This window comes from Scyliorhinus canicula, chromosome 2 (assembly GCF_902713615.1).
Source record: "Scyliorhinus canicula chromosome 2, sScyCan1.1, whole genome shotgun sequence".
Classification (NCBI taxonomy): domain Eukaryota; kingdom Metazoa; phylum Chordata; class Chondrichthyes; order Carcharhiniformes; family Scyliorhinidae; genus Scyliorhinus; species Scyliorhinus canicula.
In genome coordinates, this window is record NC_052147.1 from 63,280,624 (window position 1) to 63,294,268 (window position 13,645).

The 13,645-nt window shown below is 51.6% G+C and overlaps 2 protein-coding genes across 2 annotated transcripts in view; one reads left to right on the forward strand and one right to left on the reverse strand.

The window, feature by feature from the left end:
* timm9 (translocase of inner mitochondrial membrane 9 homolog) overlaps window positions 1-13,645 on the reverse strand; it is a 101,868-nt gene that overhangs the window by 78,407 nt on the left and 9,816 nt on the right. The window lies entirely within an intron of this gene.
* kiaa0586 (KIAA0586 ortholog) overlaps window positions 1-13,645 on the forward strand; it is an 818,517-nt gene that overhangs the window by 68,844 nt on the left and 736,028 nt on the right. The window contains exon 6 of the mRNA XM_038780001.1: window positions 595-831. Coding sequence (XP_038635929.1) covers window positions 595-831 — 237 coding nt within the window. The remainder of the gene's footprint in view (window positions 1-594; window positions 832-13,645) is intronic.

The window sequence follows — 13,645 nt, forward strand, 5'->3', positions numbered from 1 at the left end:
CTTCACAAATACATGTATAGGATGGGAATAGAGGGATATGGACCCTGCAAGTGCAGAAGGTTTAAAAAAAAAACTTCCAATTAAGGGGCGATTTAGCGTGGCCAATCCACATACCGTGCACATCTTTGGGTTGTGGGGAGGAGACTCATGCAGGCACGGTGAGGATGCAAACTCCACACGGACAGTGACCCGGGGCCAGGATCTAACCACTGTACCACCGTACCGCCCGGAAGTGCAGAAGGTTTTAGTTTAGACAGGAATAATGATGGGCGCCGGTTTGGAGGGTCGAAGGGCCTGTTCCTGTGCTGAACTGTTTTTGGTTCTTTGAGCTTCAAGTTGGGATGTTATTTACCAGACTGACTATAGCAGTTTAAGAATGGCGCCAACCAGCAATTTCTCAATGGGATGCTTACATCCCAAGAATTAACGTTTTAAAAAATAATTATATTGATAAAATACAAATGGCACGCAAATTATTTGGTTCATGCAATAATTATACCACAATTTGAGAAGGGGATTTAGTCGTGTCAATGAAATTTATGTTTTTGAGATAGCTATTGTAGCTTTCAATTATTTGTGATTTGTTAAATTTAGGCCCAGAGTGACCTTGAAACTAAGCTTTCTACTGTGGTTGAATTGGGAACTAAACTCCAGGAAATGGATCAACAGATGAAGCAGGTTGTAAAAGATCAAGCAAAAGCTCGGGCTCAGGATCCAGGGCCCAAAGAACAGCAAGAAAGAGTCAGAGACCTGGAGACACAGTTAAACACGCTCTTGAATCAACGTCTATGCCATTTGGAGAAACTTCAAGAACATCAACTAGAGTTTCAGGTATTCCTGCAGTATAAATTAATAGCTTATCCAAAAAAAAGTATTTTCTTAATTCACTGTTTCCAAACATGATGAACATGAAGTCTAAATTGCGCAATAACTGACCAACCGCATACTTAATACTTTGTAGCAAGAGAATGTTGTCCGGTTTACACTGTACTGCAGGACTTGAACAGACAATGGAGACTGACACAGTACTGCAGTTTTGAGGGAGTGGTGCATTATCAAAGATCCTGGGCGGGATTCTCTCGGCCAACGCCGGTCTCGCGAAACGCGATTGGGCGGAGATTCTCCTCCTCCGATGAGCCGAATTCCTGACTGCGAGCTTCATTTGTGCTTTTAAAAATTGTGAAACTGGCATCGTGGCTGCTGAGGGGGAGAGAGGGGGTACGGAGAGTGTCCAACATCACCATATTTTACTGACAGTTGTGCTGATGGCCAGGGAACGTTTGCCAGTGCCGGAGGGGGTGGCCAGGTGGTGGTCTGTGGGGTCGGAGTGGACAGGCATGGAGCACCATTGCTACAGCCTGCCAGGCAACCATGCAGCTGCGCACGCTGCTGGCTGCCCACTATGAATTTAGGGCCACAGGTCATATGGGTGTCCCCCAAGTGCACTCCCTTGGTGCCCTCTGGCTCCAGCCAATCCATCAGCAGGAGGGATATGCCCCAGTGCAACCAATGCCATGTTGTTGGCTGGGATGAGTGTGTGTGGGGATTGTAATTTGTATACATAGCTGCAGCTTGTCAGCCACCTGTGCGTTATCCACGGACCTGGCGAATCCTGCACCATATTTCTTTGGAATCGGTTGTGTTCCACGTGGTGCCGGTGCTAGCCCCTCCACAGTTGCTGAATTGGTCCAGATTCTGTGCCAGATTTGCTATCGTGAAAGTCGATGAGTCCTGCCCGGGGTCAATACTTAGTCTCAGGAACGGAGAATCCAGCCCCCTGACTTTTGGGTGAGACATTAAAGGAGCCCTGTCTGATTGTTGAGATGGATATGAAAAAATCTCATGGTGGCTTTTCAAAGAGTTCTCTGAGTATCTTGGCCAGTAGTTGTCCTTGAATCAGCACTGCAATTGTCAGACCTTGCTGTATGCAAATTTGCTGCCACACTTTCCCTTAAATATTTCTACTTTGGGATCTCCTAGATGCAAGATATTATCGGATCGTGCTCTAGGCGGCTAAAGCTGCTTAAAATTTATCCTGGAATGCAAAGATAATACCCAATTTTTTTCTCAACTGCAAATTGTCATCGTAAACCCCTGTTACCCGTCTCCTCCACCTTCTCTTCCAATAAGTGCAAGGAGCTCTACGTCTTTCTCACGAGGATTGAGGTGATTTAATCAGCTGCCTCTGCTGCATCCTTCCCTTTTACTAGTCCATCTGGCCAAGCTTTCTTTTATGCTGTCCCCTGCCCTAGCCCTGAACTTGCATTTTTATCTTGTTTCTCTCCCATCTCCCCTCATGTCCCTTCTGAACTCTCCTTGTCCACGAGACCCACTTTCTGTTTGCTCAATCCTTTCCCACTGAACTGCTGATTCACCTAGCCTCTCTCCTGGCCCCCATATTAGCCAGTATTGTAAAGGGTTCTCTCTCTTCAGGTGCTGTCTCTCTTTCCTTTAAATATGGCATCATCACCCCTCTCAAAAAAAAATCCTTGATCCCACCGTCCTTGTAACTTACCTTCCCATTTCAAACTTTCCTTTCCTCTCCAAAGTTTTCAAACATGTTGTCATCTCCCAAATTCGTTCCCATCTTTCCCGGAACTTGATGTTTGAAGCCCTCCAATTACATTTCTGTCCTTGCCACAGTACTGAAACACCTCTTGTCAAATTCTCAAGTAACACCCTCTGTGACTGTGGCAAAGGTAAAGATTCCCGTCGTGTCCTTCTTGACCTGTCTGCAGTCATTAACAGGGCTGACCACACCGTACTCCTCCAACGCCTCTCCACTGTCATCCAGCTGGTTGGAACTGCCCTTGTCAAGTTCCATTCTTATCTATCTAATTGTAGCTGGAGAATCACATGCAATGGCTTCTCCTGCTCCTTCACCATTGGCCTTGGTCACCCCCGGGATCCATCCTTGGGCCCCTTTCTATTTCTCAAATACACCCGTGGCAACATCATCAAGTTGGTTTTCACACGTATGCTGACAACACCCAGCTTCTCTCTCACGAGAATTGAGACGATTTAATCAGCTGCCTCTGCTGCATCCTTCCCTTCCACTAGTCCATCTGGCCAAGCTTTCTTTTATGCTCTCCCCTGCCCTAGCCACCACCATCTACCTCACCACCATCTCTCAATTCCTCTACTGTTGCTATATTATTAGGCTGTTTATCCGACATCCAGTACTAGATGAACATAAATACCTACAATAAAACATTGGGAAGACTAAAGCCATTGTTTTCAGTCTCTGCTTCAAACTCTGTTCCCTAGCAACTGACTTCATCCGTCTCCCTGGCAACGGTCTGAAATTAAGCCAGCCTGTTGCAACCTTAATCTCACATTTGATCCCGTGATTAGTTTCTGATCTCATATTCATGCCATCACTAAGTCCATTAATTTCTAATATCTTCTGACTCTACCCCTGTCCTCCTTTGTTACCTCTAGACTCAACTATCACAATCTCCACAATCCTCCCTTCCCCTAGTTCATCCTGAGTCAGCGATTTGGATTTATTGTCACTGAGGTACAGTGAAAAGTATTGTTCTGCGTACAGTCCAGACAGGTTGTTCTATACATGAAAAACATAGGACATTCGATAGATGCACAATGTAAACACATAGACATAAACAAAGGGTGAAGCATACAAAATGTAGTACTACTCAGTAGAGAAGATGCGTGGAGAAATCAGTTAGTCCACAAGAGGGTCATTCAGGAGTCTGGTGACAGCGGGGAAAAAGCTGTTTTTGAATCTGTTAGTGCGTGTTCTCAGACTTTCGTATCTCCTGCCCGATGGAAGAGGTTGGAAGAGAGAATAACCCGGGTGGGAGAAGTCTTTGATTACGCTGTCTGCTTTCCCAAGGCAGCGGGAAGTGTAGACAAAGTTAATGGATGAGAAGCGGGTTCGCGTGATGGACTGGGCTGTGTTCACGATTATTTTATCCAATAGCGTATACTTTGGCAGCTGAGGAAATGAGGGAAGCTCCTTCTGTACAAAATCTAGTATCTGTATGTACTTGAATTCACTCCCCCATGGTAGCTGAAACTTCCCCTGCAACTCCTCTAGCCTCATGAACCTCCCCTCTAGAATAGGTCCCTTACCAGCTCTACCCCATCCCAATGCCAGTTTCTGTACATCGCGTCTATCCCTGCTGGTATGAGTCTATGATTCCCATATATTGGGACCAATACCGACATACCCACTACACCCAAGTACCATCTCAACTGGTTCTATATCTTGGGGGCGACTCCCATGGCTGGACTGTTGGTATACCTATCTGGGGAGAACAGGAGGGGGCCGTCGCCAGAGCCCTTAATCATGCCCCCACAGAGGAGGCATTTTCCACCTGCACCCACTCCGACCCCCAGCAATGTCTCATCGTCTCCAAATTTTCCGCCCAACAATAATTGGGAGCGCCAGTGCCTCCACCTGCTGTCCTCTCTGCAAAAAGGCTCTCAGGATCCTGGCATCTTTCCTGCCCATACAAATTACAAAATTAATTCATCCACCCTCTGAAACAACGCCTTTGAAAGGAATATCGGAAGGGACTGAAGAACAAATAAAAACCTTGGCAAAATGTTCATTTTTAGTCTGTACCCTTCCGGCCAAGGGCAGCGGCAGAATATCCCACCTCTTCAAATCCGCTTTTACCCCCTCTACCAAGCTGGCCAAGTTCCACTTATGCATCATGGCCTAGTCATGGGCCATATAAATACCCAAATACTGAAACCTTATTTTAGCCAGCTTAAATGGCCAGGCAATCAAATTTGTACTCCTTCACTGGACGTTTATTTGCATGGCAAGGGTACTGAATTGCTTCCTTATTTGCGCTTTCGGGGGGAACGTAAATCAGTAGCAATTCTCCTCCAGCAAGAGAACATGGGCGCGTGGTGGCGTTGCTGACTGCCACTCCAATAAAACTGGTCACTGGGCAATCAGAGAGGTGAAAGCCACAACATCGGCCTTCCTCCCCTCCATCAGCTCCGACTTCTCCAATGTCGCAAATATTGACACCAAAGGGTCCGGCTCAACCTGTATATGTCTCCAATCCTGCCCTCTCTTCTACATGTAGAAGCAACAATCACTCCAGCAGGGTGTACCTCGGCAACCTGGGGCACTCCTTCCAAACCTTCCATGTGAAGTCCTTTACCTGCCGGTACCTAAACTCACTTCCGCTCCGGAACTCTACCTTCTCCTTCAATTCATCCATACAGGCAAACCCTTCTTCCAGACACAAATCCCTCACCTTAACCAGCGCACTTCTCTCCATTTTCTATACGTGCTGTCTATCCCCCCATCCGGCACAAAACCATTGTTTTCACACAATGGCGTTAACACCGACATCCCCTCTATCCTAAAGTGCTTCCTCAGCTGGTTCCAGATCTTTACTGTGGACTGCACAATAGGGCTCCCCGAGTATCTGCTTGATGCCATTGGCAACACCGGCGTCACCATAGTCCTTAAGCTGGACCCCCTACAGAATTCCTCCTCCATCCTAACCCTTCTACCCCCTCTCCTTCCCACTGTCGCCTCACCTTCTCCACGTTCGCTGCCCAATAGTAATGTAGCAGGTTCGGCAACGCTAATCCTCCCTGCTGTCTCTGCCTCTCTTTTTTTTGATAAACAATTTTAATTAGGTATTTTTTAGCATTGTAGACAGTAAAATTACAGAACGTGAAAACAAAAGAACCGTACAATCAACAAAGTATACCGTGCAATTGCCCTAACCCATCCTACTCAGATCTGCCTAATTGACCCCCCATACTACATTCCCAAAACCCTCCCTCCCTCCCCTACGCCCCCCTGCTGATGATTAATTCTCCGCAAAGAAGTCAATGAATGGTTGCCACCTCCGGGCGAACCCTAACAACGACCCTCTCAAGGCAAACTTGATTTTCTTCAAGCCCAGGAAACTCACCAGGTCTGTCAGCCAGGCTTCCGACTTTGGGGGCTTTGACTCCCTCCAAGCGAGAAGTATCCGTCTCTGAGCTACCAGGGAAGCAAAGGCCAAAACGTCGGCCTCTTTCTCCCCCCGACTTCCAGGGCCTCTGAAACCCCAAAAACGCCACCTCCGGACCCATAGCCACCTTTATGTTCAATACTCTAGACATGACGTCTTCGAACCCCTGCCAGTATCTCCAAAGTTTTGGACACGCCCCAAACATGTGGACATGGTCTGCCGGTCCTCTCAGACACTTTACACACCTGTCCTCTACACCGAAGAATCTGCTCATCCGGGACACTGTCATGTGGGCCCGGTGGACCACCTTAAATTGAATCAGGCTGAGCCTGGCACATGTTGCAGTCCCATTAACCCTGCTCAGCGCGTCGGCCCACAGGCCCGCCCCAATCTCCCCTCCCAACTCCTCCTCCTATTTATGCCTCAGTACCTCAGTCTGCATCTCCTCCGCCCCCATGAGCTCCTTGTAAATATCCGAGACACTTCCCTCCCCCACCCATCCTATAGACACTACCCTATCTTGGATCTCCCTTAATGGCAAGAGTGGAAAAGATGGCACCTGTCTGCGCAAAAAGTCCCGCACCTGAATATACCGGAATTCATTCCACCTCGTCAACCCAACTTGTCCTCCAGCACCCTCAAGCCAGGGAAGCTCCCTTCCAAGAACAAATCTCCCATCCGCTCAATCCCCGCCCTCAGCCATACCCGATACCCCCCGTCCAACCTCCCTGGAGCAAACCGATGGTTGTCACATATTGGGGACCAGCCGATGCTCCCGTTGCTCCCTCATGCCTCCTCCACTGTCCCCAGATCTCTCTCCCTCTCTCTCTCTCTCTCTCTTCTCTCTCTCTCTCTCTCTCTCTCCCTCTCTCTCTCTCTCTCCCCTCCCCCCCCCCCCCCACACACACACACCAACCACTTCCTTATCATGGCTATGTTAGCAGCCCAATGATAGTTGCTGAAATTCGGCAGTGCAAGTTCCCCTTTCCCCCCCCCACCCCAGTTCCGCTCGGGCATCACCCTCTGTACTCGCGGGGACTTGCCCGCCCATACGAAGCCCAAAATGATCTTGCTTACCCTCTTAAAAAAGGAACGTGGAATGAAAATGGGGCGACACTGGAACACGAATAAGAATCTCGAGGGGGCAGCACGGTAGCATGGTGGTTAGCACAAATGCTTCACAGCTCCAGGGTCCCAGGTTCAATTCCCGGCTGGGTCACTGTCTGTGTGGAGTCTGCACGTCCTTCCCGTGTGTGCGTGGGTTTCCTCCGGGTGCTCCGGTTTCCTCCCACAGTCCAAAGATGTGCGGGTTAGGTGGATTGGCCATGCTAAATTGCCCGTAGTGTCCTAAAAAGTAAGGTTAAGGGGGGGTTGTTGGGTTACGGGTATAGGGTGGATATGTGGGTTTGAATAGGGTTATCATTGCTCGGCACAACATCGAGGACCGAAGAGCCTGTTCTGTGCTGTACTGGTCTATGTTCTGTGAGAGGACCGTCATTTTTTAAAAAAAATAATTTTTATTGAAAAATTTTGAATTTATACAACAATAACGCACCACAGTAAAATACCAAAAATAACAATAATATTAGCAATCATAAACATTCGCCACATCTCCATGAACAACACAGCATTTTAACAACAACGCAAATTAACATAATATAAAGTTACAGAATAGAAACTACAATAAGAAATCCCCCCCCCAACCCCCTGGGTTGCTGCTGCTATTGACCAAGATACCTATCTTTGAGCCAGGAAGTCCAGAAAAGGCTGCCATCGTTTATAGAACCCTTGTATTGATCCTCTCAGGGCAAATTTGACCCTTTCCAATTTTATAAATCCCGCCATGTCACTGATCCAGGTCTCCACACTTGGGGGCCTTGCATCCTTCCACTGTAGCAAGATCCTTCGTCGGGCTACTAGGGACGCAAAGGCCAGGACACCGGCCTCTTTCGCCTTCTGCACTCCCGGCTCTACTGCAACTCCAAAAATCGCGAGTCCCCACCCTGGTTTGACCCTGGATCCAACCACCCTCGACACCGTCCCCGCCACCCCCTTCCAGAATTCTTCCAGTGCTGGGCATGCCCCGAACATATGGGCGTAGTTCGCTGGACTCCCCGAACATCTGGTGCACCTATCCTCACCCCCAAAGAACCTACTCATCCTAGTCCCCGACATGTGGGCCTGGTGCAGCACCTTAAATTGGATGAGACTAAGCCTCGCACATGAGGAGGAAAAGTTGACTCTCTCCAAGGCATCCGCCCAAGTCCTGTCCTCTATCTGCTCCCCGAGTTCCTCCTCCCATTTAGCCTTCAGCTCCTCCACTGACGACTCCTCCACCTCCTGCATTACCTTATAGATGTCAGACACCTTCCCCTCTCCGACCCACACCCCCGAAAGCACTCTGTCCATCGTCCCCCGCGAGGGCAGCAAAGGGAATCCCTCTACCTGTCGCCTAGCAAACGTCTTTAGCTGCAAGTATCTGAACATGTTCCCTTGGGGAAGCCCAAATTTATCTTCCAGTTCCCCCAGGCCCGCAAACCTCCCACCAATAAACAGGTCCCTCAATTTACTGATGCCCGCCCTTTGCCACCCCCTAAATCCCCCATCCTTGTTCCCCGGGATGAACCGATGATTGCCACCCAGTGGAGCCTCCATCGAGCCCCCTGTTTCCCCCCGATGCCGTCTCCACTGTCCCCAGATTCTTAGGGTCGCTGCCACCACCGGGCTCGTGGTAAACCTCTTAGGGGAGAGCGGCAACGGCGCCGTTACCATGGCACCCAGGCTCGTACCTCTACATGACGCCATCTCCATTCTTTTCCATGCCGCCCCTCCCCCCTCCATCACCCATTTACGCACCATTGACACATTGGCCACCCAATAGTACCCCAGAAGGTTGGGCAGCTCCAGCCCGCCTCTATCCCTCCCTCGCTCCAGGAACACCCTCTTCACTCTCGGAGTCCCATGTGCCCACACAAAGCTCAAAATACTGCTAGTCACTCTCCTAAAGAAGGCCCTGGGGATAAAGATGGGCAGGCACTGAAAGAGGAACAAAAACCTCGGAAGCACCGTCATTTTGACGGACTGTACCCTCCCCGCCAACGACAATGGCAGCATGTCCCACCTCTTGAACTCCTCCTCCATCTGATCTACAAGTCTGGTGAAATTGTTTGTGAAGAGTCCCCCAGTCCCTGGCCACATGCACCCCCAGGTACCTAAAGCTCTCCCCTGCCCGCCTAAGCGGGAGCCTACCAATTCCTTCCTCCTGGTCTCCAGGGTGCACCACAAACACCTCACTCTTGCCTAAATTTAACTTATAACCTGAAAAGGTCCCAAACTCAGCTAGCAGCTCCATCACCCCCGGCATCCCTCCCACCGGGTCCGCCACATACAGTAACAGTTCATCGGCATACAACGACATCCTATGTTCCTCCCCACCTCGCACCAAACCTCTCCACCTCTCTGAATCCCTCAACGCCATCGCCAGCGGCTTGATTGCCAGTGCAAACAACAAGGGGGACAGGGGGCAACCCTGCCTGGTCCCTCAGTAAAGCCGGAAGTACTCCGACCTCCTCCCATTCGTGGCCACGCACGCCATCGGGGCCTCATATAGCAGCCTTACCCATCTAATGAACCCTTCACCAAATCCAAACCTCCCCAACACCTCCCATAGGTACCCCCACTCCACTCTATCGAAGGCCTTCTCCGCATCCAGTGCCACCACTATCTCTGCCTCCCCCTCAATCGCCGGCATCATGATGACATTCAACAATCTCCACACATTCGTGTTCAGCTGCCTTCCCTTCACAAAACCTGTCTGGTCCTCGTGCACAACCCCTGGCACACAGTCCTCTATCCAGGTGGCCAGGATTTTTGCCAGCACCTTGGCATCTACGTTGAGGAGAGATATGGGCCTGTATGAACCACACTGCTGGGGATCCTCGTCCCTCTTTAAAATTAACGAGATCAGCGCCCGCGACATTGTCTGGGGCAAAGTCCCCCCTTCCCACGCTTCATTGAGTGTCCGCACAAGCAAGGGGCCCACTAGGTCCACAAACATTTTATAAAATTCCACCGGGAACCCATCCGGCCCCGGTGCCTTCCCTGACTGCATCTGCCCGATCCCCTTAACTTGCTCCTCCAGCTAAATCGGCGCACCCAACCCCTCCACCTGCTCCTCCTGCACCTTCGGGAAAGAAAGCCCGTCGAGGAACCCCTCCATTCCCCTCCTCTCCCCCGTTGGCTCCGACCGGTACAGTTCCCCGTAAAAGTCCTTGAAGACCTCATTCACCTCTACCTCCTTCCGCACCACATTCCCACTCTTGTCTCTCACTCCAGCAATTTCCTTAGCCGCATCCCACTTGCGGAGCTGATGAGCCAGCATCCTACTCGCCTTTTCACCATGTTCGTACACTGCCCCTTGTGCCTTCCTCCACTGTGCCTCTGCCTTTCTAGTGGTCAGCAAATCAAACTTAGCCTGCAGGCTGCGCCTCTCCCCCAACAGTCCCTCCTCTGGTGCCTCTGCATACCTCCTGTCTACCTCCAGCATCTTTCCCACCAGTCTATCCCTCTCACTCCTCTCGCTCCTCTCCCTGTGTGCCCGGATGGATATCAGCTCCCCACGAATCACTGCCTTCAGGGCTTCCCAGACCATCCCCACCTGAACCTCCCCCGTATCATTCACCTCGAGGTACCCCTCAATACTTGCCTGGACCCTCCTACACACCTCCTCCTCCGCCAACAACCCCACATCCAACCGCCACAACGGGCGCTGGTCCCGCACCTTCCCCATCTCCAACTCTATCCAATGCGGAGCGTGGTCGGAGATTGCAATGGCCGAATACTCGGCCTCCTCCACTCTCGGAATCAGTCCCCTACTCACCACGAAGAAATCTATCCGAGAGTAGACCCTATGTACGTGGGAAAAGAAAGAGTACTCGCGTGCCCTCGGCCTCACAAACCTCCATGGATCCACCCCACCCATCTGGTCCATAAACCCTCTCAGTACCTTGGCCGCCGCCGGCCTCCTACTCGTAGAGCTGGACCGATCCAGTGAAGGATCCAACACCGTATTGAAGTCCCCCCCCCCCCCCATGATGTGCGGAGTCTGCACATCCTCCCCGTGTGTGCGTGGGTTTCCTCCGGGTACTCCGGTTTCCTCCCACCGTCCAAAGATGTGCAGGTTAGGTGGATTGGCCATGCTAAATTGCCCTTAGTGTCCAAAATTGCCCTGAGTGTTGGGTAGGGTTACTGGGTTGTGGGGATAGGGTGGAGGTGTTGACCTTGGGTAGGATGCTCTATCCAAGAGCCGGTGCAGACTCGGTGGGCCAAATGGCCTCCTTCTGCACTGTAAATTCTCTGTAATTCTATGTAATGATCAGACCTCCCGCCTCCAGATCCGGGACCCGTCCCAACATACGCCTCATAAAGCCCGCATCGTCCCAATTTGGGGCATACACACTAGCCAGTACCACCTTCTCGCCTTGTAGCCTGCCCCTAACCATAACATACCTACCCCCCTTATCCGCCACCACCTCCGATGCCTCAAACAACACATTTTTCCCCACCAGAATCGCCACTCCCTAGTTCTTCACATCCAAACCAGAGTGGAAAACCTGCCCCACCCATCCCTTCCTCAGGCGGACCTGGTCCGCCACCTTCAGGTGGGTCTCCTGAAGCATTGCCACATCTGCCTTTAGCCCCTTCAGATGAGCAAGTACCCTCGACCGCTTCACCGGCCCATTCAATCCTCTCACATTCCAGGTGACCAACCGGATCAGAGGGCGTCCCGCCCCCCCCCTCCCCTGTCGACTAGCCATAGCCCGTCGACTGCCCGCCCCAGGCCAGCACCCCCTGCCCGACCCAGTCCTCACAGCGACAACACCTCACCTCTGGCCCACCAGGTCCTTCCTGACCCTACCAGCAGCAACCCGGTATTCCCCTTTCCCCCCCCTCCCTTCCCCCCCCAGGCTAGGAACCCTCCTAGCCGCGAACCGTCCTCCATTGTACTTCCATGGGTCAGCTAACTTCTGCTGACCCCGGAAACTCCCGCCAATAACCCGACCCCTCCCAAAGTGGGATCATCCCCCAATCTATCCCTCCTCCAGGCACCGCTCCAGCGCGGGGATGAACCAGTTAAGGCCCCGCCTCCCGCCGTCATCATCTCCGCCCCCCCCAGCCACGCAGCGCGGGAAACCACAGGGAAGCCCGCGCTTTCGCACTGCCCCACCACACCCTTCTGACGCAGCTCCCAAATACCAGCCCCACTCCATACCCCCAACCCGACATAGAATACAACAAACCCGCCCAACCCTCCCCGCAAGATACAAAACTCAAACAATGCCCCACAGCAAAAAAAAACGTAACCAAACAGCACCCCCATAAATAACCATCTCAAAATTGCAAAAGTACAAAAAAACAAAAAAAAGAACACAGCAACAGCAGAATCCAGCAATAAAGTATTACAACCGACCCCGCAACCCCCAACCTCTAGTTCAAGTCCAGTTTCTCCGTCCGCACGAAGGCCCACGCCTCCTCTGGGGAATCAAAATAATAATGCCGGTCCGAATAAGTTACCCACAGGCGCGTGGGCTGCAACATTCCGAACTTTATTTTTTTCCTGTAAAGCACCTCTTTCATCCGATTAAATCCGGACCGCCGCTTAGCCACCTCCGCACTCCAATCCTGGTAGATCCGTACTACACCATTCTCCCAATTGCTGCTCTTCACCTTCTTGGCCCAGCGCAGCACACACTCCCGATCACTGAACCGGTGGAACCTCACCAGCACCGCACGCGGGGGTTCATTCTCCTTCGACCTCCTGGCCAGTACTCTGTGTGCTCCCTCCAGCTCCAAGGGCAGATGGAAAGACCCGGCCCCCACTAGCGAGTTCAGCATTGTAGCCACGTAGGTTGTCAGGTCCGACCCCTCCAGCCCCTCCGCAATACCCAAGATCCGTAGGTTTTTCCGCCTCATGCGATGATCAAGCTCCTCGAAGCGTTCCTGCCACTTCTTGTGGAGTGCCTCGTGTCCCTCCACCTTACTCACGAGGATCCCGGCCTCCTCCTCTCATTCGGTGGCCTGCGTCTGCAACTCCTTGATGGCAGCACCCTGGGTCGTCTGAATCTCCGAGAGTCTTCTGTTCATTTCCTGCAGAGAGCTCAGTACCTCAGCCTTGAAGTCTGTAAAACAGCGCAGGAGAGCAGCTTGTTGCTCCTGGGCCCACTGCTTCCACTCCTCTGGAGCTCCGCCGGCCGCCATCTTGGATTCCTTCCCCCGTTTTTTCTGGGGAGCTGCTGCCGGCTTTTCCCCCTTTCCACTCCGAGTTCGAGTCATGGACTGCAGGAAAAGTCGATCAGCACACCTTCTCCCACCGGGAGATGTCGAAAAATTTCCGTTTTGGGCTCTAAAAAGAGCCGAAAAGTCCGTTTAAAACGGGAGCTCCCAAATGTGTGGCTTCCTACGTCATCGCCGCCACCGGAAGTGGCTGGATGAGTTCTTGTTACACTGAGAGGCAGCACCCAGAATGTGAGGACCGTCATTTTAACTGTCTGAACTCTGCCAGCTAACGACATTGGGAGCACATCCCACCTCTGGAACTCCCCTTGCATCTGATCTACCAGTCGGGACAGGTTCAGCTTGCTCCTTGAAGACCCACACAATTCCGGGTTCTTGTCCCGTTTTAAAATCAAAGT